Consider the following 24,071-nt stretch of genomic DNA (forward strand, 5'->3'; position numbering starts at 1 on the left):
CCCAGGCCTCCTTCCCATCGGAGGGCGACTCAGAGCCTTTTACCCGCGATGGAAACAAATCACGTCGGACGCTGGGTCCTTGGCGTGATCTCATCAGGATACTCTCTCAACTTTCGGGAAATTCCTCCAGACAGCCCTCCAAGAGTGTGCCCTCCCAACCGAACTCAGTTACCCCTCCTCTCAGAAGCTCGAGAACTGCTTCGCCTACGGGCAGTGGAGGTGGTTCCCCCCGACCAACGGGGGAAAGGGTTCTACTCCCGTTACTTCCTGGTTCCGAAGAAGACGGGAGACCTGCGCCCAATTCTAGACTTAAGGCGACTCAACAAATTTCTGGTGCGGGAAAAGTTCCGGATGCTTTCCCTACCGATTCTCTACCCTCTCATCGACGAGGGCGATTGGTTCTGCTCCCTTGATCTGAAGGAAGCTATGTTCCAGTGCACCCCGCTCACCGCAAGTTCCTGCGCTTTCAGGTAGGGGACCTGCACCTACAATACCGAGTCCTCCCCTTTTGCCTGGCATCGTCACCTCGGGTCTTCACGAAGTGCCTCGTGGTGGTCGCAGCTGCCTTACGCTCTCAGGGCTTCCAGGTATTCCCCTACCTGGACGACTGGCTGATCAAAGCCCCGTCCAGGGAGGGGGTTATCTCAGCGACCCGACAGACCATTATTTACCTTCAGGGTCTGGGGTTCGAGGTAAACTTTCCAAAATCCCAGCTGCGCCCCTCTCAGTCCTTACAGTTCATCGGGGCCGTGCTGGATACGGTTCGCCTCCGCTCTTTCCTCCCCCCTCCACGTCAAGAGGCGTTAATAAGTCTGAGTCGAAGGATTTCGCTGCTGACCTCAGTATCAGCTCGGCAGATGATGACTCTTCTGGGCCACATGGCCTCTACCGTCCACGTCATACCCTTCGCCCGCCTCCACCTGAGGATTCCTCAATGGACCCTGGCCTCTCAATGGCGTCAGGATCGGGAACCAATCGACCGTCCCGTGACAGTGACTCCTTCCTTGCAATGATCGCTCCTCTGGTGGGCCGACTCTTCAAATCTTTCCAAAGGTTTACTTTTTCTCGCCCCTCCACACAGCAAGGTACTCACCACGGATTCATCGGAGTACGCTTGGGGAGCTCATCTGGATGGCCTACGCACTCAGGGGATGTGGTCAACAGAGGACCGCCGCTGCCACATCAACGTGCTGGAGCTTCGGGCCATCTATCTCACCGCTGTGGCTTTTCAACATCTGCTCCACGACCGGGTGGTTCTCGTCCGAACCGACAACCAGGTGGCAATGTACTACGTAAACAAGCAAGGGGGGACGGGGTCTCGGTCCCTCTGTCGGGAAGCCCTGCGTCTCTGGAAGTGGGCAATCTCCAACAACATCTTCCTTCGAGCGGTGTACATACAAGGAGAGCGGAACTGTCTGGCAGACGACTCAGCCGCCTCCTCCAGCCACACGAGTGGTCACTGAACTCTCAGACCTTACGACAGGTGTTCGAGAAGTGGGGGACTCCTCAGATAGATCTGTTCGCCTCCCCCCCTCAATCACAAACTCCCTCAATTCTGCTCCCGGATGTACTCCCCGGACCTCCTCGAGGCCGACGCCTTCCTCCTAGATTGGGAGGGAAGGTTTCTATACGCGTTTCCGCCTTTTCCTCTGATTCTGCGGACGCTGGTCCATCTCAAACCGGTGCGAGCCACGATGATCTTGATTGCTCCCCGGTGGCCACGCCAGCCTTGGTTTTCCCTCCTACTTCAACTCAGTACCAGAGATCCGCTGCCTCTGCCTCTGTTTCCCTCTCTGCTATTGCAGAGCCAGGGTTCGCTGTTACATCCCAATCTTCAGTCTCTTCATCTGAATGCTTGGTTTCTCTCCCCCTGACTTCTCTCCCTGTGTCGCAATCAGTCAAGGAAATATTGGAAGCCTCGAGGAAGGCCTCGACTAGAACCTGCTATTCTCAAAAGTGGACCAGATTCTCGTCCTGGTGCTCCTCGCACAGCCAAAACCCGGTGTCGGTCCCCGTCTCCTTGGTCCTGGAGTATTTGCTTCATCTATCTCACTCCGGCCTGAAGACCAACTCCATTCGAGTACATCTTAGTGCGATTGCTGCCTTTCATCAACCCCTGGAAGGGAAAGCCCTTTCACTCCATCCCTTAGTTTCTCGTTACATGAAAGGTCTTTTGAATGTCCACCCTCCTCTCAAACCTCCCCCGGTGGTTTGGGACCTTAATGTGGTTCTGGCTCAACTCATGAAACCTCCATTTGAGCCGTTAGACAAATGCCATCTGAAATTCCTCACTTGAAGGTGATCTTCCCGCTTGCACTCACTTCCGCTCGGCGGGTTAGTGAGCTACAGGCTCTGGTGGCGGACCCACCTTTCACTGTATTCCATCATGACAAGGTGGTCCTCCGCACTCACCCTAAGTTCTTGCCTAAAGTGGTGTCTGATTTTCATCTCAACCAGTCCATCGTTTTGCCAGTATTTTTTCCCAAGCCCCACTCTCACCCCGGAGAGATGGCGCTCCACACGCTTGACTGTAAGAGAGCGTTGGCCTTTTACCTCCAACGCACTCAGTCTCATCGGGCAGTTCCACAATTGTTTTTGTCCTTCGACCCTAATCGGTTGGGTCGCCCAGTTTCCAAGCGCACCTTGTCAAACTGGTTGGCTGCTTGTATTTCTTTTTGCTACGCTCAGACTGGTCTCACGCTGCATGGTCGAGTAACGGGACATAAGGTCCGAGTGATGGCAGCCTCCGTAGCTTTCCTCCGGTCCACACCCATTGAGGAAATCTACAAGGCTGCCACGTGGTCTTCGGTTCATACTTTCAGCTCCCACTACTGTCTGGATACATTGTCCAGGAGCAATGGCTGTTTTGGCCAATCGGTATTGCGTAATCTATTTGCTTAAATTGCCAACTTCCCTCCATCCCTTTTCAGTTAGCTTGGAGGTCACCCACATGTGAGAATATCATGCCTGCTTGTCCTGGGATAAAGCACAGTTACTTACCGTAACAGGTGTTATCCAGGGACAGCAGGCATATATTCTCACAACCCGCCCGCCTCCCCGAGGTTGGCTTCTTTGCTGGTTAGGTGAACTGGAGACCACGAGGAGGGGATGCGCCCTCTAGTGGAGCAGGAAGGCACACATGCATGGAGCAGCAGAGCAAACTTAAATCTTCAATCAAGTTTGCTTGAAAAAGCTGTCCACATCGGGGCTCCGTAGATGACGTCACCCACATGTGAGAATATATGCCTGCTGTCCCTGGATAACACCTGTTACGGTAAGTAACTGTGCTGTTTGGTGCATTTATAGCATAAGCAGGCCTGTATTTAGTGTCCCCTCGGAACGTCACAATTTTAAAACATTTAAAGTCCCTTCTCTTTCTGCAACAGGTACTGATGAGGCAGGCTCCTTATCTCCCCCCCCCCAAAAAAAAAAAAAACAACAACAACAACAGAAACAGCCAAAAACCATGAAACCTAATTTTTTTCTCCACTCTTTGCATCTGCAGTGCCTCATTGCCCACCTGTCTTCTGAAAATGAGAGTGCTACTCATATATTTGGCAGCTGCAGTTTGTCATAAAGTATAGGAACAGCCCTGCCACTGAGCCCCCCCCCCTCCTCCTCCTACAAGCTTCCTGTTTGAAAAGGAAACATAATAGTTGAGGACTCACCCTAGGGCTGGGGTTTTAAACTCTCACTTTATGTCTCCCAAGGACCGTCTGGTTTCAAGTCATCCACAATAAATATGCATTTGCCAACAAAAGAGGCAGTGCATGCAAATTTATCTCATTCATTGTGGGTATTCCGATAAACTGACTGGCTGATGTATGCTGAGGACTGGGTTGAGAATCCCTGCCCTAGAGCCTATAGATGAATACTGGATGTTTAGGTTTTTATATTGCTGCCCTAGATCAGGGGTTCTCAATTCAGTCTTTGATAAGTTTTAAGCCTTAATCCTTTAAAAGCCACAGACACACCTGCTTGTGTGGCATGCTCAGTATTGCAGCATAGGTCTGAGTTTCTTCAGTCAGTGAAAACAGCTTTACTGGATGTCAGACTCAGCATCATCTATAAAATTCATTTGGGGTGCAGCAATGAACCCAAACTACTAGGTTGTAAAGAGGAAGTAGATTATGTGAATACCAATTAGTTGTTTGGTAACGCAGGAAGTGCAAACTGCTATTTTCTGAATAATTATTAACCAAAGTACAAAACACAATACTGCCCTGATGATGCTGAATTACACAAAGAATCTAAACATATATGAATACAATAAATTTAGCCCACATCATCAAAATTATCTTTAAACAAATCTATTATGTCATCTGCTATATAATTTTTTTAACAGTTTTGTTGAAGACATCTTTTATGTAATTTCTTACCCAAAGGCTTGGCTATTCTTAGGGCTAAATCTTAAAAAACATTATATGATATGCTAAATTCACATTTTGCATGCATTACACATTGCAGGTCTATTTTCTAATAAGGCATGCTAATATAGTAGCATACTTTAGTAAATCTAGCCTTTAGTCTGCAGCATATGAAATACAATATTTGAAGTGACCCCAGAGGCCAAGATAGAAGAATGTTCCCAGCTTAACCAGCACATCAACAACTAAGTCCTCCATTCAATAACTTTTTTTAAATTATATTAAACCAAAGTTTCAGCTCCCTTAATACCAGCAGACTGACACTTCCAGGTCTTCAAGTTAGCTCTCATCTGAATACCAGCAGCTGAGCCCAAACACCAATCTGATTCCCACTTGAAAAAAAAGTCGTAATTACTTCCAGTCTTTACCCAACATAGGAGGCGTTCCGCATGAATTAGAGCTCAAGAGTACTTGAATCTGTTTTTTTAAAATCAACCTTCAATGCCTGCACCATTTAAAATTCAGGCTTTGGCATGTTAAAAAAAAACCCAAAGTAAAAATAAAGTAATAGAAGAAAAAAAAATTCTGAAAGGAAAACTTATCTTCCTTTCTATATAAAAGAATATTTGTTCAGATGGTATTCATTTCTGAAGTGTCTGATGTTGTATGTGCAATACATTCCATCAGTATAACTCAGTGGCATGGTGTGGGAAGCCCAACATGAAGCAGTGCAGCTATGAGGTGGGAGGAGGCAATAAGAATATTAGACCCCCACCAACCATAAGCAACAGCAGGCTAGAGTTGTCAGAGATTTCCCATCACTGAATGAAAAGCCTTTCAGCTATTAAGAAAATAAGAATTAAGGCTGGAGATTTTAGTTTGGGATTTTTTTTTCTGCCGTCTGTTCTGAGCAGATGGAGGCAGAAAAGCTCAACACCTTCAGTAAAATGACTGGTATAAGGAATGGTGCAGCTTGGAATTTGTTAGTATCTTGATGCCAAAGCTACCGTTACAAAACTAATATATATATAGAAAGATCAAGAACTCCCTAAAGGAACCCTCTACAGATTTACTACATTACAAACCAGAAACACTAAGATCTGAGACAGCAAGGCATAAGATGAACCCTGCAGTCTTCCTGGGTGAGTTCTAGATTAGTCTAGAATGAATCAAGAAAAACAAATCGAAAAATTGATTCAATAGGCTGAACCAAATTGAAAATTTTTCCCCCGAATTGGGCAGCACTAATTGTCACCAGAATCTTAGTGGAGTTAAGCATCAAGGCCTGATCAAGCCCCCTTTGGAGACATGCACCATATGCTGGAGAGAGAAGCTGAACACTGGCATTCAAACTTTCACCACACTCTTGCAGATGCTAAGGACATGTAATTCCTACAGGCTTTTGACCAATGTTGAGTAATTTCTATGCCTCAAACGCTGCCTCTTAAAGACCAAGCCATAAATCAGAAGGGATCCGGATCTTCCACCACTATCAGCCCCTGCCTTAACAGGCCTGGACACCTTGACAGCAATATAGGGGGACCCTACCAACAATCAAACCAGATCTGCATATCATTGCTGGTGAAGCCAATCTGCCTTCAATGTACTCTTCCAATCAGGGGCCACAGTGGAAAGACATACATGGGCTCCTGCAGGGCCCAGGTTGCACCTCTCCTCTTTTCTGCAGCTGATGAAAAGGGGTACTTCACAAGCACCATATACCCCAGTGCACAGGACTGATTGAGGATCACCAGGAGAGGTTCACTGCCAGTGATTATGTCCCCCTTCCTGGTTACACCTGGGGAAGTTAAAGCTGCTGGCACTGTTTGCCTGCTGGCTCCATATTCCCTCCCTAACACTTCCTTCCAGCATCACTTCAGTACCATGAGAAAGAAGTACTACTTCCTCCAACCCCTGGAAAATCCCCACTGAACTCACAAGCCCCATGCAAACCTCTAGTGTGCTTGCTCATAGCCATAACTAAGCTTTTCTTTTGTCTTATCCTTACTTTTTCTTTATTAAGCTTTGAGAGATAAAAAACAGCACAGAAACCCAATATACCTATTTCTTACCTTACCCTTTTTTTTTTTTTTTTTTTTATTAAGCTCTGCAGAGATACTTCCCTCAGAGGAGGGATATGGCAAAAAGGTACCCTCTCCCAGCAGCGGCTCCATGGTATCCCTGCCAGCCCACCCCACTGAGGGCTTGATTCTCAAAAATTTGTGTTAAAAACCAATGGGCTACTGTCGCAGCCATCATTGTAATGATTTTTAAAAAGTGAGTAATTCTCCAAACAACACTCATGCAAATGAGTTGGTGGAGAGTAGCAAATGTTCACTAAATTTGCATGTGCCCATCGCTGGTAATAGTGATGGGCACATGTGCAGAATAAATGCAAAAACAACAAATCGAGCTCCTGAAGTCAAGCAACCCCCTCCCCGGCAACAGGAAAGATGCTCACTCATAGGCTCAGGCTTGGGCCTAAGGAAGGAAGACATTACTCCAGCTCAAAAAGAAGGCAGCTTGTGGACTAATCCCTGGGAATTAACACTGGTCAAAGCAGTTTTACTACTGGACTGTAGCCAATGGACTGCACCCTAGGGAGTCAGGCCTGTATAGAAGAATTTTGCTGCATCAATCCAACCAGCACCATCTGTGGGAGGTAGAGAAATACATGTTCAATGACAGTAATGTCATTGAAAATGTTTAGGTTTTCTGCCTCCATCTGTTGGTAAGGTGATATAGAGGTTCATTTTCAAGGCACTTAGATACTTAGGGGCTCATTTTCAAATAAGCTACACATCCAAAAGACGGCATAAACCGGCACTTAAATGTCTTACTTTCTAGACATCTTGCTGGTCGTTTGGTCTTCTGTGTATCTAAATCTTAAGGGGGTGTGTTAGAGGCATGTTTTGGGTGGGATTAGCACTTGGATGTTTTATAACAATAATCAAGAAGCAAAAAGAAAAACTGCAGACTAGGTATGTACAAGATGCAGGCTATGTTTATGATACCAAATATTTAATGCAGTTAAATGTTACCACTTTGTTACAAACCAAGAGACCCAACATGGTCCGTGTTTCGGAGAACATGCCTTCTTCAGGGGTCCATGATTGGCAAGCAGTTGTTCATAAATTGGATAATGTGTATACTAATTTGGGTTCCTTAGATAAGAGGTTGAATACAATAGAATCTCAAGTCACCACATTACAGACTGTTTCTACCTCTGTGGTTAAAGATTCTTGTGTTATGCATTCCAAATTAGAAATAATGGAAAATTTATATAGAGCAAGGAACCTTCTTCGCTTGATTAATTTCCCAGTGACCCATTTGTTGTCTCATGAAATATTGTTAAAAACATTTTTTAAGGAAATACTGGGCTTACCCAATGCGGAGAGTTTTCCGATTAATAATTATTATTATATTCCTCAGAAAAAACTTGAATCTAACCAGGGTGTTGTCCAACTGGTAACAACAGAAATTAATTTAACAGATTTTTTTTGAGGATAGTCAAGATTTGATCCAGACTCGGTCCACCCTGGTAATAACCTGCATGAGTGAAATGGATAAGATGTTAATAATGAAATTGTACTTTAAAAATAGATTAACAAAATTTTGTGGAGACTTAGTAAGAATTTTTCCGGATGTTTCCAGAACTACTCAACTCAGAAGAAAAGAATTTCAGAAATTAACAAAATTTTGTGGAGACTTAGTAAGAATTTTTCCGAATGTTTCCAGAACTACTCAACTCAGGAGAAAAGAATTTCAGAAATTAAAAATTAGAGTTGTAGCTCTGGAGGCATCCTTTTATCTAAAATTTCCCTGTAAGTGTCTTGTTAAATTACAACCACTGTTCAATAATATCAACACATGGCTTTGGACCGTCACTTAGAGTGTTTCAACAATCCTTCAAAAAATTACTCTTAGAGTATTTTTTGAAGGATTGTTAAATTACAAGACACTGAGTTTGTGTTTTGGGACCCAATACAGCTACAACAATTTCTGCTGGCTAGAGAAATGAATTGATTACTGTTACTTATATAGAAAAGAGAAGAAGTAAATAATTAAACCCTATTAATGATTGGACCTAGGTCCATAATGTTTGGACTTGGAGTTCACTCAATAAGTTTTCTTAATTTGATATTTTCTGAAATGAAGTACATCTCCCCAATAATGTGGGCTTGAAAAGAAATTTATATATATATATAAAAGAATAGAAAGCTATGGTATTTTGTGTGTCTAAGCAATTTGAAAATGAGCCTCAAAATCTGTTGGTCTGGACTGATCTAGCAGGATGAAAAATAATTTAATATACCACACTAACTCTTTCAGATTCCTTCTTATTTCTGTTTCTTCCAACATCATATACATACTATTCTCCTCATTTCATTTTTGAGAGTTGCCCAAAACCAATTCAGACAAAAATTTTAGCCAGCAAGCAAAAGGTAACCCGTTGCAGGCTATCCACCATTGTTCACTAAAATTAGGAGGGGAGTGCGGGGGGGGGGGGGGGGAAGAGGAGAGAAAAATAGGGACCTGAGTACAAATTACTATCACAGCAGCAAGAGGTAGGGAGCCTCAGCTAATGTGTAATAGTGACATACAGTGGCCAGACTTAACATTCTTGACTGCAGGGCTTCAAATGGAACTCTGGTGCATGGTCCTCTGGTAGAGGACCAACCCTACAAGACAGGACTAAATTAAGCTGGGCAGGATACAACATGGAATAAAATAATCCACAGGTAATCGTATATGAAGGCTCATGGAACCAGTTCCCTGATCTAGTTCCAAACTGAACTGGAAGCACAGGGAAATGATGAAAACTGCTGGATCAAGAAAAGCAAAGGGAGACTCCATTAATAAAAAAAATATTAAAAGGATTTGCTGATCATAATTCCAAAAAATAAAAATAAAAAATACTCAATTTTCAATTCTGCATTAAATTTTGAGAAAACAAACAGGATTATAACAGCCTGTGAAACAATATCAACCAAAATGTTTTGTTTTCTTAATCTGAACTTTCACAGAAAGCTGTGTACGAGGTGCTACCCAAAAGTTTGGGGATTGTGAACAACACACACAAACTGGATATAGTATGCCCTTCCGCCGCTAGAGGTGTCTAGCAGTATGCTTTGTGTATCAGTGTGTCAACGGGCATGCAGCTGAGTGGTCGTGTTGTTTTGTTCTGTGCGATTTTATAAGGTTGTGTTTTAGTGACTCGGCAGATTTCGATTTGACAGATTTTACTGAGCAAAGAATCTGTATCAAATTTTGTTTCAAACTTTAAAAAAACTGCTGCAGAAACCCATCATATGCTCCAGGAACTTTAGACTTTACAGTCTAGGACTCAGCAAGGTGCCTATTTTATGAAGGAGTACTGCTTACATTTCTTGCTTGTATTTGCAATTGACTCCTGCAACCCCACAGAGACATGTCAGAAATGTAGGCATAAATTTGGTAGAGTAGATGTGCTCAGGTGAGAAATTTGGACAGAAAATGGAATGCCGAGAGACTAACAACAGTTACGAACAGCATTTTTTAAAATCAGGATTATTATTATTTTGGGGCATTTGTATTTACCAATTTTATAAGAGGCATTTTATATACAAAAATGTATAAAATTACCCTCTTAATGCATAAAATGTGCTTGTAATTCATCATTTTTTAATTGTATCCAATATGGAGACATTCCAACAACACAAAAAATCCATCTTATCTTAATTTAGACCTAGTGTGAGTGTAGTAAATGGGCTATCCACTATGAGGACAAGCTATGGATTTATGAACTCAGTGCCTAGAGTACAAAGTAGAAAACAGGAATTAAATAAGCAGCTGACTTGTAGCATCTAATACGGGAAAGTGGTTGCCACGTTTGCTATCCTCAGTAACACACATTTAGCAATTAGTATCTAGACAAATTTAAACTACTCTTTGCAAAATAATGTACATGTATCCAAAAAAACTGTTCTTCTTTATTCAGCCCTCAAGCATCAACTTCAAGTTCATAAATTAAGTGCTGTTTTCAGTCACAACCGTGGTTGCCCTCACCTTCACTTTTGCTTTCCATCTGACAGACCCATATTTTACAATTCTCAAAGCTTTCTTATTCAAAACAGGTATTGATGGGATTATCATGGCGGGAATCTGTGACATAAGCACTAGCTCTCACTTCCACATCAAATACATCTTGCCAATTCTGTTCTAGAGAGCAATATCCCCTAAAAAGATGATGCATGGCAGGCAACAGGAGGGGTAGGGGTATGTGAGTGAAAGTTTCTTCTACTAGTGTGTTACATTTCCCAAATCAGATATTTTATATGGTAACACGAGAAACATTTAGAACATTTTAGCAACAATGTGCTTTATCTTACATCTTCAATAAATCAGAAAAGATCAGCAGGGCCTGAAATGTAATAAATAGATTACTGTATACTACTTCTGCATTATATACTTGCACCAAAGCATTAATACAAGAGATTGCCAAAGGAAGTAACTTCCACATTAGAATCTCAGATCAGACAACTAAGAAAAGCATCACTTGTAATTTACTTTTTAATACTGTAGGGACAGAAAGCACAAATTTGTTAGTACAGAATCTAAGCAGCAAGGAGACAAAAAAAGTAGAGAAAAATGTCATTTATTTTCCTATAAAGAAGATGTATCAATGCAGTGAAGAATACCAATTTTAACTAAATTTGGTACCACCTATCCTATTAAACTTTTCATAATCATAGGTCTTGAGAAGGGCCAACAGTACTCATTTGGTACTGGACCATTCACACTGCATTCAAAAAAGGAAAACATTGGAAACCAAATCCGTGCTCTACGGCTCTGTTGATAAGCTCGCGTGTTAGCCAACGTATGATAATACAGAAAGATTCTGGTAGTGATATAAAAGGCAATGAAGACATCAATAGAGTAATGTTCATGTGCAGCTAGAATGAAGAAGATTCCAAACAAATTCAGAACCCAAGATAAGGTGTGCAAGAAGTTCCAGCTTCTTGGGGTATCTGTAAAAAAAGAACACAAAAAATGATCATGCACGTTTCTTTTCCATCTATTTATCCTCGTCTACAACCTTTATTTAATCCTTTCTCATTTGTCTTTTATATATTCTAATGCAATAGGTGTGTCATTCTGGATGAGCGGGTTATATCCCAGTGCTCGCAAGCCTTGCAGAAGGAATACATTCCAGTTTTTGAATCCCCCCCTTCAAAGTGGGCTCTGTTGCCCCCCCCCCCCTTAGAACACGAGCTTGAAGGAGTGTTTCTGATCTGCTCTGCTTATTTCTTTATTTTATGAGGTATTTTTTGTATAATTTCTCATCTTTCAGTGCTAAGAGCTTCCTTAGTTGAGGATTTAGCTATGCCTGTGTGGAGAAGAAAGACTGAGGTCTTGTGGTACCTGTTAGTCAGCCTGCAGAAGCTTCTTTTTGGAGCTCAGGGCCGTCCCCTGGTAGCATTGCTCATTTACTGCTTGCAGGGGTTTCAGCGCAGGCTGTTTGGCATCTGTAGGGGTCTCGCAGAGTGCCAGCTGTATTTCGCCTGTCCCCTTTCTGCGTGTCCATGGAGGCACAGACAGACACCAGTGAGACTGGCAGCCCAAAGATTCAGTGTTGGAAGGACGTTCTCTTTGAGGCAGTGATTTCTTCTCCCAGATCCAGCTACCTTTTGAGCTGAGGCAGGCTGCAGCACATTGCAAGCACAGGTCACAGTAAGTAAGGCTGTTCCAGCCTATGAGAAAAATCAGGGGAGGGGGGCGGGGTCTGCAAATGTTTCAAAGAGTTCTGCCTGTTACCTGATGTTCCCCCACCTCTAAAATTGCTAGTTTTATTCATTTTATTTAACATTTGAGGCATTTTTGGCACCAAAATGCTGCTGCTGCGGCCATCTTGGATTTCCCAATATTTTTTTTCCAAAGTATCTCGTTTTACGTCAAAACTGGCAGGGATGGAGTCCTCAGGCTCTTTTGACCTTAATTTATGCCAGGTTTGTGCTGGATGGGCATCCAAAGAGCTCTCTTGCACATGTGTAGCAAGTGAAGGAGGGGTGGGAGCAGCTGGCTTAGCCATTGGTTGGGACTATTTTCCTTTCAGGTGGTCCTCCTAAGTGCAGAGGCCACAGAGCCCAAGAGACATAAACTGAAGTCCTCTACAGGAGACTCAGTGCTGCCTGGTACGATTTTCTTCGGAATTTGTTAATTTGATATGAAGAGCCTTTCAAGGACAGCCAACCTTCCAAGGGGAAATCTGGCAGAACTTCCGACAGTGCATATGGGGGCATGGGCTCACTGGCTGCAGTTGGCCAGTCTCTACGGGATCTTTCCGAGGGAGATTCAGATGACGACGGGTCTCATCTGTCAGGAGATGCAGGGTCGCAGTCAGGTGTATTAGACTCTGTGGTGACCTTCAATCCAGGGGATGATCACATGGTTCTCCAACTATTCAAACCCTGAGCTTTGTTAGATCTGAATACTGACTTACTGCAGGAGTTAAATTTGGACTCCTCTCAGGTCCCCTCTGCTTCCTCCTCTATTATGAGTGGAGTGAGAGCCCAGTCTTCTACATTTCCTTGGAATCCTGATATTAATGTATTGGTCATAGAGCTCTGGGATGCCCCTGAAGGGTCCCTTAAAGTTGCCAGGGCTATGGCTCAGCTGTATCCAATGGCATTGGAGTGTCACCAGCTGTTCGCAGAGCCCAAGGTGAATTCCTTGGTAGTGCAACTTACAAAGCACACTTCCTCCCTTGAGAGGGAGACGTGGTATGTGGTTCTCAAAAGTTTCAGATTTTGACCTTAGGAATCAAAGCAGTTACAGCAGCCTCCTTTGTGATCTGCACCTATCATACAAGGTTACGGAGTCTTGAGCGGGAGAGCGACAAGCCTTTACCCCAGCTCCTAATGGCAGGTGTGGATTAAATAGCAGATGCTCTGTATGACATCAGAGTCATGAGCAAAGTTTCAGTTTATTCGATCTCAGCCTGCAGGATGCTCTGAATAAGGCAATGGGATGGTGACTCCACATCCAAGGTTACTCTCAGCAGACTTCCTTTCAAAGGGCAAATGTTGTTTGGTAAAGGGGCGTTGGTCGACCTCTCAGAAGAAGTGGTCGATCAACAGGCTGGAACTTCAAACCATTCAGCTGGCTTTGCAGAAACTGCAGAAGACTCTGGAAGATCAGGATGTCTGAGACTTCTCAGACAATGCTACTGTGGTAGTCTATGTAGAGAATGACACGGGGAAAAAATCTGTCCCCGTCACCGCCCCGTCACCGGCCCACCATCCTCTGCACCGCCCCGTCACCGCCGTTCCCTTCACCGCCCCGTCACTGTCACCGCCATCCCTTTCACCGCCCCGTCACCGCCACTGCCATCGCCATCCCATTCACCGCCCCGTCACCGTCCCCGCTGCATCCATATAAGCCTTAGTACTGTAATATTTAGCTTATTCCTTTCTTATAAATCAAAGTTCCTGCTGCTGAACTAGAGAAAGAGATGTTCAGCTGGCAGGGCTTTGTTTATAAATTTTTATCAACACAACTAATATACTATTTTATCCTAAAGCAAAAAATAAATAAATAAATATAATTTTTTTTTCTACCTTTGTTGTCTGGTTTCTGCTTTCCACATCTTCTCATTGAATTCCTTCCATCCACTGTGTGTCTTCTCTCTGCGTCTTCCATTTGCTGTTACTGTGCCTCTCCCTTAACCCCCCCCCCCCCCCAATTGGTCTAGCACCCATCTTCTTCCCCCCGCTCCCGCATAGTCTGGCATCTGTCTTCTTCCCACTCTGTCTTCCAAATTTCCCTTGGGGGTCTGTTCCTCTCCACCCTCCTTCAATGTCTGTTCTATTCCTTTCCACCACCACCCTTCAGCTCCTCTCGCGTGGCCTATCTACCTTCCTTCCTCTTATTTTCATGGCACGTTACAATGTAATTTGTGCAAGCCACTGGAGCATGCAAGCTCGGTCCCTGTCCCATCCCCACAAACCATCTCGCTTCTGTGCTCCTATTTTCTCCATTTCTAATATCTCCCCTATGTATCTGTCATTGCCCCCCCTGTGTCCATATACCATCCCCATGGCATGTCCCCTTTATGTCTCTGTCCTTATGCCCCATGCACATAATTTCCCCTCTTTCTGTTACCTTCCTGTGTCCAGATTTCCCCTATCTTCCTCTTCCATACCAGTGTGTCTCTTCTTTTCAACCCCATCTAGCTTTTTTCCCTCTTTCTTCCCCCCCCCCCTGCTTCTAGCATCTGGCTCACTTGCCAGTCCTTCCCTTTCTTTCCTGCTGTGGGTTTTTCTTTCCGACTTCATCCCCTTGGCCCAGAATCCTATTCCCTTTCACTCCCTCCTTCCAATTTGAGCCGGGAACACTAGCGATCGCACGGTCCCCGCAGCCACTACCTGCCTGCCCAATCGATCCTAGTGTTTAGCCAGCTCTCTCCCTTCTCCTCACCTTACTTTATAGGTTTTCTTTTTCGGCGACCTGCACGCTTTCCCAAAGAGCCGCGCACGCGCGGCTGCTCAGTGTTCAATCTTCTGCTCTGCTGCAACTTCCTGTTTCCGGTTGCGTCAGAGCAGAAGATCGAAACTGAGCAGCAGCGGGTGCGGGCTCTCTGATAGCGTGTGGGTCGCCGAAAAAGAAAATCTACAAACTAAGGTGAGGAGAAGGGAGAGAGCTGGCTAAACACTAGAATCGATTGGGCAGGCGGGTGTGAGCTGCGGGGACCGCGCGATCCTTCATGCCTCACTGCGGGGACAAGACCATTCACCGCCCCGCTAGTTTTCTTCCCCGTTTTCGGCGGGTGACCCACGGCTAAAATGCGGTGGCCGCGGGTAAACCGCCACCGTGTCATTCTCTAAGTCTATGTCAATCAACGAATAAAGGAAAAAACTGCAGAGATGATGTACAAGATGCCAAATCTTTATTTAACAAAACATTGCTTAGATGTAAACAGTTTGTATCCAAGGTATGGTCCAAAAGGGTAATGAACCAGGACCCATGGTCTGTGTTTCGAAAAACACTCCTTCCTTAGTCAGGTCTAAAAGTATCTAAATCACATACTGGGGTACTATACAGATTACAATTGGATATAAAGACGATTAAGTAGGCTAATAAACTGGGTCAAGTTGGCTCTTTCGCAGTTTATTAGCCTACTTAATCGTCTTTTTATCCAGTTGTAATCCGTATGTGATTTACACTTCTCCCTCCGTATTCGCAGTTTTATTACTCGCGACTTCAATTATTCATGTTTTTCTTTACCTTGCTAGCTCCCCCCCCCCCAAATCACAACATCCCAGAGCACTGATAAAAAGTTAGGCACTTTTTGCCCAGCATTTGCTTCAGCATGCAGAGAGAAATTCGCTTTTGCCAGCACTTCCTTTATTTGAAATTTCATCATATTCACGAGAGTTTTAACATAAAAACTGCGAATAACATATAAAAGTTATTCATGGTTTTACCATATTCACGGGTCAGCTCTTTCCCTAAACCTCGCGAATACGGAAGGAGAAGTGTAGATACTTTTAGGACCCCTGAGGAAGGAGTGTTTTTCGAAACAGGGACCATGTTGGGTCCCGGTTCATCACCCTTTTGGACCATACCTTGGATACAAACTGTTTATGTCTAAGCAATGTTTTATTGAATAAAGACTTGGCATCTTGTACATCATCTCTGCAATTTTTTTCCTTTGTTCATTGTTTGACACATCACTGCAATTCCGTTGGATTTTTTGTTTGTGTTAGTCTATATCAGGGGTAGGCAATTCTGGTCCTCGAGAGCCGGAGCCAGGTCAGGTTTTCAGGATCTCCACCATGAATACATATGAGATGGATTTGCATGCACTGCCTCCTTGAGATGCAAATCTATTTCATGCATATTGACAAGGGACTTACAATGGCATCCCTTAGAGTCCAAGTAGCAGGACTCTCTTGTTTTAGGGCTTGAGACCGCAGATTTATGCTGGCATCTCTTCTGAACATAAGCAGATTTCTAAAGGAAGCACTGCATATCAGGCCCCCAGTAAAATCTCCATGCCCTTCTTGGGATCTTAACGTGGTTTTGCAAGCAAGCTCCATATGAACCACTGAAGGAAGCATCCTTGATGGATCTGACGCTCAAAACAGGTTTTCTGAGAAGGGTCTTGGTATTACAGGCTCTTGCAGGGAGCCTTTCCTTAAAATTTATTGAAGTGGAAGTCTCTCTGCACACAATTCCTTCCTTTCTGCCAAAGGTGGTTTTTGCATTCCATGTCAATCAGGAAGTCAGATTGCCAGCGTTCCAGTCTCCAAAATCTTGAGACCACCAACAAGTTCAGGCTATCTGACCACCTTTTTGTGCTGATAAAGCTAGCTAGCTGCGGTGTACCAGCGTTCAAGGCCACAATTTCCAGATGGATCCAAAGGACTATTTTGCCAGCATATATTGTTTGTGGAAACAGTTCTCTTTTTCCGTAAAGGCGCATTTGACTAGAAGTATGGCTTCATCCTGGGCAGCTTGGGTGGTCTCCCCCGAGGAGATTTGGGTTCACTCTACAGTTTCCAAGTTTTACAGAATGGATGTGGCACCAAGGGAGGACTGTCTTTGTATCCTCAGTGTTATGAGCTGGCGCAGTGATCCCACCCTAGACTTCTGGGACTGCTTTTTTATGTCCCACTCATCCAGAATGACACACCTATTGTACTAGAAAAAGATTAGGTTCTTATCTTGCTAATAGCTTTTCTAGTAGATAAGTGTGTTATTCTGGACCCCTGCCCTGTCATTTATTTCTTGCATCTGCCTACTTCTCACTCAGAATGTACTTATCCAAACCTGACAGTTGGATGTCAATCAGACCTTAAGAGTATGAAGAGTAGTCTATTGCTAGGATGCTTTGGGGTATTATTTGAGCTCCATTAATGTTTCTGTTTGGCATGTTTGTTGCGCTAATTTGATTATTCATTGTTTAACATGTTTGTTATAATTTCAGAGCAGAACACACTTGTTCTTCATGAAGTTTCCCTGTACCCCTCTTTTACATCTGTTTCTAGAAGGGGCTATTGCCTTCTTTGGAACTAACTATAGGGGGCAGCAGAGCCCTCTGTGAAGTAGGAGGGATTCAAAAACCGGAGTGGATTCCTTCTGCAGGGCTTGTGAGCACTGGGATATAATCCACTCATCCAGAATGACACACCTATCTACTAGAAAAGATATTAGCAAGGTAAGAACCTAATCTCTTTTTAGGGGTAGATTAGAAACCTTGCATCACTATTCTTATCCTAGGACAAGCAGGCAGTAAATTCTCACATGTAGGTGACATCATTCACAGAGTCCAGTACGGGGTAAAAAATTATTTTTTGAAGTCTCAAGACTGCCTGTGCTGCGTATGCGCCAGTGCCTTCCGACTCAATGTCTGCTCACGGGACCATCAGTTCTCAGTTTTCCGCAGAGCTGAAAAACTGTGTTCTTATGGAGTCAGTCCAAAAGTGCATCAAACTTATTTTTTGTGCCTTCCTAGTTACTGTTTTCGTCATTTTTTAACTTTATTTTCTTTTTTTCTACTTCCCTTTTTTAAAATTTTCATTTTTCCCAGTTTTTGTTTTTGGACTTTTTGACCCTAACTAGTCTGTTTTCAGGCCAGTAGCATTGAGTGCTTTTGGAGCCCAAATTTACTCAACCTCTCTAGATCATTGAGTCCTTCAATCTTGTGTCAGGGGTCTTCCACTCCATGTCAATGCCTTCCAGTAGCTTTAAGCGTTGCACTCGGTGAAGCAGGACCATTTCAGTTACTGATTCACATAATTGGTTCTTTAATGCCTTGGTCCTCCTGACCACCGTCCAGACTCTTGTCAGCACTGCCCCAAGTTTCAAAAAAGGTCACTGAAGGCTAGACAGCTCCAGTTCAACAAACTATTTGGATCATCATTGGGAGCATCAAGGATGTCCACTACCCAAGCCATAAAGACCATTTTCAGCATCGAAGCCAGCATCAACATTGACACTGCAGTAGCTATCAGATTCATGAAAAAAATGTTTGATTCAATTTGATTTTGCCAATTGAATCAATTTTTCAATTCAATACAATTCAGTTCACTTTCTATGATATACATTTAAAATTAGCTGGCAGGTTTATTTTGAAGCCTCTTCACCTACCTCACCCCTCTTTGCCCTCCTTCAACCCCAAGCTGTTAGGTCACTGTCTAACACCAGCTCTGGCAGGATACATTTCAAATCTGACATTGAATCACAAAATAGAAAATAATTTTTTTTTAAAAATCTTTTTTTGTTTTCTTCTTTCTCCATGCTCATCATCCATCTTCCATCTCTGTACCTTCCCTTCTCTCTCCTCCTCCCTGCAAGTTCAGCACATTCTCTCCCTTCCCCTCCAGCTCCACCCCTAGTCCAGTGTCTTTCTCCCTTTCCTCCAGCATCTCCTCAATCCATGTGCTCAGCATTCTCTCTTCCCTTTCCTCCAGCCTACTCCCACCTCATGATCTGGCATCTCCTCTCTTTCCTTTTCCTATGCTTTGGCATCACTCTATCCCTCCCCTCCAATTGGATGGCTTTCTTCTTTCTCTCTCCCTCCTCCAATCGTGCAGGATCTGTCTTTCCCCAGCTTTCCAACCTTTACCCCCAGCCCAGCCCATGCAGCATCTGTCCTTCCCTGTCTTCTCAATCCCCTACCCCCATCCCGTGCAAAATATGTTCTCCTTCACCCAGTGGGATCCTGTGGCACAAATTCTCTCTCTAATTCACAACCCCCCTTATCTACCTCCTCCCTGGCTGCTATAAGTTTAAATGTTTGGGCAGCCAGCAGTGGCAACGAGGTAAGCTGCTGCCATCATCCTGTCCCAGAAGTCTTCATTCTGCAGCGACTTCCTGTTCCTGCATAGGTAGGTTCCATGGTAGGCCAACGGCAGCAGGCTCATCTCGTTGCTACTGCCAGCTACTCAAAGATATAAAATTACAGCAGCCAGGGAGGAGGTAGGTGGGGAAGTCAGGAGAGCCATTACTAACTCATCTGACCTTTGATCAACAATTTTTTTTGGTGGGTGGGGGGCGCATGGTCCCTGTGCAACCCTGTTACGATGACTATGGTTCCCACACTTCCCACAATCTTCCAGCCCATGCAGCATCTTTTTCCTTCCCTTCCCACACAGCTCCAGCAGTTGTACTACCTTCCTCCGGATCCAGTCATACTCACTCTTTTCAGACCACTACCAGCATGCCTTCCTACCCATGACTGGCGGCTAACTCGGAAACCTTTCCTATGACTCTGCAGGATCCCTATTGCCTCCATTCATACTCTCTACTGGTCCCGCATACTTACTGTTTCCGCAAAGGCAGAGAAGGCCTGATGCCAAGGGAATGTTGCTGCCAATGCTGCCATTAGAAGGGGAAGTTTGGATGCCTATGCCAACCCAAGGACTACCCCCCCAATACAGTGACTGAATCTGTAAGTCAGATTTTCTTTTATAAATCAAAATCAATTTGAATTGATTGTGAATTGATTTGATCAGCACTAATGAGGAGGCAAGCGTGGCTGAGAGTGTCTGATCTGGACACCAATGTACAAGAACGCCAGGCCAATATTCCCTGCTTGGGTGATGAGCTTTTTGGAGAGAATAAGTTACCCAAAAGATATGATAGAGGTCTATAAAATACTGAGTGGAGTGGAAAGGGTAAATGTTTACTCTTTTCCAAAAATACTAGGACAAGGGGGCATGTGATGAAGCTACTAAGTAGTAGATTTAAAAAAACCGGAGAAAATATTTTTTCACACAATATGTAATTAAACTCTGGAATTCGTTGCCAGAGAATGCGGTGAAATTGGTTAGCTTAGCAGGGTTTAAAAAAAGGATTAGATAATGTCCTAAAAGAGAAGTCCATAGGCCATTATTTGAGATGGCTTGGTGAAATCCACTGCTTATTCCTAGGATAAACAGCATAAAATTTGTGGTACTACTTGGGACCTGGGTTTTCCACTGTTGGGAACAGGAATAATGGGCTTGATGTACCTTCAGTCTGTCTCAGTATGGCAAGTCTTATATTCTTTTTTTTCATTCAATCTTTATTGATTTTCAATTTAAATTTCAAGCATTACACTTGTACAGAAAGCAATAACAGAAAAGACATTAAGTACAATATAATTATAACTCATAAAGTTAACAAACATTTTTACTATTCATGCTCAAGTCCTCAACTTGGGATCCAAGACTCAAAAACAGCGAAACAGAGGAAAATACTAAGAATTTAACAAGAAACTGAAAGCTGTAGCTCTGAAGAGGTCATCAAATAACAAATTATAGGGCTCAAAGATTTTTCCCATCCAGTCGAGACATTGCCACAAAAGTTGTCAATTGAGATGGTTCAAAGAACACATACTTAACAGTACGGTAATACACAATACATTTACACGGATGTCTTAAATATAAAGTTGCCCCCAAAGATATAACCCCAGGTTTCAAAAGAAGAAATTCACGGCGGCGTTTTTTGCATCTCCCGTGCCAAATCTGGGAACATTTGTATTTTATGACCAAGAAAAGTTTTTTGTCTATTTTTAAAGTAAAGCTTTAACAATCATGTTTTATCAATTGGTAGAGCTAAAGTAATAATCATAGTGGCTGATGATGCTAAGTCCTTCTCAGATGTCTCTAAAATTTCTGAAATGTTTAAGGCTTCTTGTTCTAAAGGTTTTCCTTTTTGTTGTAGATTTTGTCCTTTTTCAGGGTGGTAGTAAACCTGTGAAAATGGTGGTAACGGGTCTTCAGATATCTCCAAAATTTCCACTAAATATCTCTTAAGCATATCTCCAGGAAAATTAATTAACCTTAAATTGTTACTACATGAGTTATTCTCAAGCATTTCAATTTTCCTCCTTAAATTGGTGTTATCTTTAACTAGAATCTCTTGTAAATATTTGGATGTTGTTGTTTCCTTTTCAATTTTCTGATAAGTTAAATTAGAAGAATTTATATCTTTTCTTATATCTTTCAATTCTTTATCATATTCCTAAAATTTCCTTTCAATTTGTTGAAAAGTAGGAGTAATGGTCTTAACAAAGTCAGCCATTAGGTCCCATAAGGAATCTAAGGTTACTTCAGCAGGTTTGTTCAATACAATTGGAACCTGTATGAATGTATAGTGCTCACCGTTCTGAAGATTTTCTTCAGGGCCTGTCTTCTGGGTTTCCCCCTCTTGCAAAGATTTCTCCAATGGGTCCCTTGAAAAACGAGCCCCAACCTCCAAGCTCTCCTTAGATTCCTTATTTGCCTCTGGGGAAGAGAATAGCTCAGATCCCGGTGTTTCCCCACCCCTGGGAGAGCTGGTGATCTGAGGCTGCGGGGGTGGAGCCCTAACATCGGGACTGAGAGTAGTGTCGGGCCCAAGAGCGTCCACTGCGGGTTCGCCTCCCTGTGTCCTCAGCGGGCCGCCATCCGATGCCGCCAAAATCTCCTGCATGTGCCTTAGAAGCTCCTGGATATTACCGAGACCCGCAGCTCCAGTGCATCACGAGGCAGAAGCAGCGCTCCGGCCCCTTCTTTTGGGCATCGCGGTAAGTGCTGTTACCGCTAAAGAAATTCCGTCAAAATAATCAATGTCCTATGGCGAACGACTCAGAGCATCCTGCCTTCAGTTGCCATCTTGGATAATTCTTATATTCTTAAGATCACCAGATATGAGCAGTCTATGTCTACTCTTTCTGCTGCAAAATCATCCAAGCCTCAACCAACAAAGCACTTTTATAAGCCAAAGCGCTCCTCCTATTCTTACAGATGCTGTTATGTTCCATCATCTAAGTCCTCTAGGGCTCCTCCTCAAAGACATTCTAGGCAACAAAAGACTCAGAAGACAATTGCACACAACAAAAATCTCAGCAGTCTTTTTGACTTACTTCTCAAGAGCTTAGACAGCATAACACAGCCCATTCCTTAGTCTCTTCCTACTGGAGGCCGTCTCACTTAACGTTGGGCCCTCACAACTGACCAATGAGGGAAAAATGCTTGAGTACCTGAATAAATTCATGTAAACCATTCTGAGCTCTCCTGGGAGAACGGTATAGAAAATTAAATATATGATAAAAACCATCCTCCAAAAGTCTTTCAATTCCAGTCAGACCTCACTGCTTCACCAAGAATTCTCAGCCCTTCTCCAGCTCAACACCACTGAGCAGGTTCCTCTATAGGAGAGGGGCCAAGGGTTCTACTCCAAGTATTTCCTCATACCAAAAAAGACAGGAGGTCTCTGTCTCATCTTGGCCCTCTGTGCTCTCAAAAATACTTGGTAAATGAGATGTTTCACATGGTCTCTCTGGGAACCCTGTTACCACTATTGGAGAACGACTGTCTATGCTCTCTAGATTTCAAAGAAGCATACACACACAATCCCATTCTCTCACTCCACAGGAAATACCTTAGGTTTTGAGTGGGAACTCACCACTTCCAGTAAAAAGTACTACCATTTGGTCTGGCCTCAGCACCCAAAGTATTCACAAAATGCTTAGGGGTAGTAGCTGCAACTCTTTACTCATGTATTTCTCTTACCTAATGACTTGTTGACCAAGGCACCAACATCTCAACAAGTTCACCAGACCACGAATGCAACAGTTCAATTGTTAGAACTTCTGGGATTTGCAGTCAATTACAAGAAATCTCATTTCCAATCCATTCAAATTCTAGAATTCATCATAGCGCTTCTGGACTCAAACTCAAGCTTTTCTACCACAACAGAGGTTCGACAATCTAATTTATATCCGCCAGAAGGTCTCCACCTTTCAAAGCATCACCACACATCAAATAATGCATCTTTTAGGTCACATGACATCTACAGTTCATGTAACTCCATTTGCCTTTCTACATTTCCAAGAGCCTCAGTGGACGCTCTCAGCTCAATGGTCCAAGCCACTGATCTGCTATTCCAGAAACTGCAAGTAACCTCAGTGCTTCGCCATTCCCTTCAGTGGTGGCTATCACCACGCAATCTGTCCAATAGCCTCATCTTCCATATACCACCACATCAAAAAATATCAATAACAAATGCTTCCATGCTCAGTTGAGGAGCCAACCTTGACGGCCTCCATATTCAAGGCAGCTGGAACTCTTGTGAGAAAACTCTCCACATCAATCTCCTTGAGCTTTGGGTGATCCGCAATGCTCTACTCACATTCCAAGATCACCTCCTCAATCAAGTAGTACTCATACAAACAGATAATCAAGTCACCATGTACTATGTGATCAAGAAAGGAGGCACAAAGGTCTCATTCACTTTGCCAAGAAACGATAAAACTTTGGTCCTAGGCAATTCCTCGCAACATATTTCTCAAAGCAGTTTACCTTGCAGGATACAGAACATTTTAGCAGACAAGCTGCGCAGACTTTTGCAGCCTCATGAGTGGTTGCTCAACTCAGCTGTCCTACATCAAATATTCAATAATTGGTGGACCCTACAAGTGGGTCTTTTTGTTTCCCCCCACAATCACAAACTTCCACTCTTCTATTCCAGAAACCACTCCCAGTTGCTTGGAGTCTGATGCTTTTCTCCTAGATTGGATAGACAACTTCCTATATGCTTTCCTTCCAATGCCTATACTTGGAAAGACTTTGTTTAAACTACGCCAAGTAAAAGTTATCATAATACTCATTGCACCTCAATGGCCAAGACAACCATGGTTTTCTCTCCTTTTTCAGTTCAGTGTACGGGAACTTATCATGCTGCAAATCTTTC

At 43.5% G+C, this 24,071-nt stretch overlaps 1 protein-coding gene across 3 annotated transcripts in view; it reads right to left on the bottom strand.

Annotated features, from left to right (window-relative positions):
• Positions 1-6,418: 6,418 nt before the first annotated feature.
• SAMD8 (sterile alpha motif domain containing 8) overlaps positions 6,419-24,071 on the bottom strand; it is a 159,904-nt gene continuing 142,251 nt past the window's right edge. For all 3 annotated transcript variants that reach the window (XM_033941132.1, XM_033941130.1, XM_033941131.1), the window contains one exon: positions 6,419-11,377. In XM_033941132.1, coding sequence (XP_033797023.1) covers positions 11,073-11,377 — 305 coding nt within the window. In that variant the 3' untranslated portion in view covers positions 6,419-11,072. The remainder of the gene's footprint in view (positions 11,378-24,071) is intronic.

The sequence above is a fragment of the Geotrypetes seraphini genome, chromosome 4 (assembly GCF_902459505.1).
Source record: "Geotrypetes seraphini chromosome 4, aGeoSer1.1, whole genome shotgun sequence".
Classification (NCBI taxonomy): domain Eukaryota; kingdom Metazoa; phylum Chordata; class Amphibia; order Gymnophiona; family Dermophiidae; genus Geotrypetes; species Geotrypetes seraphini.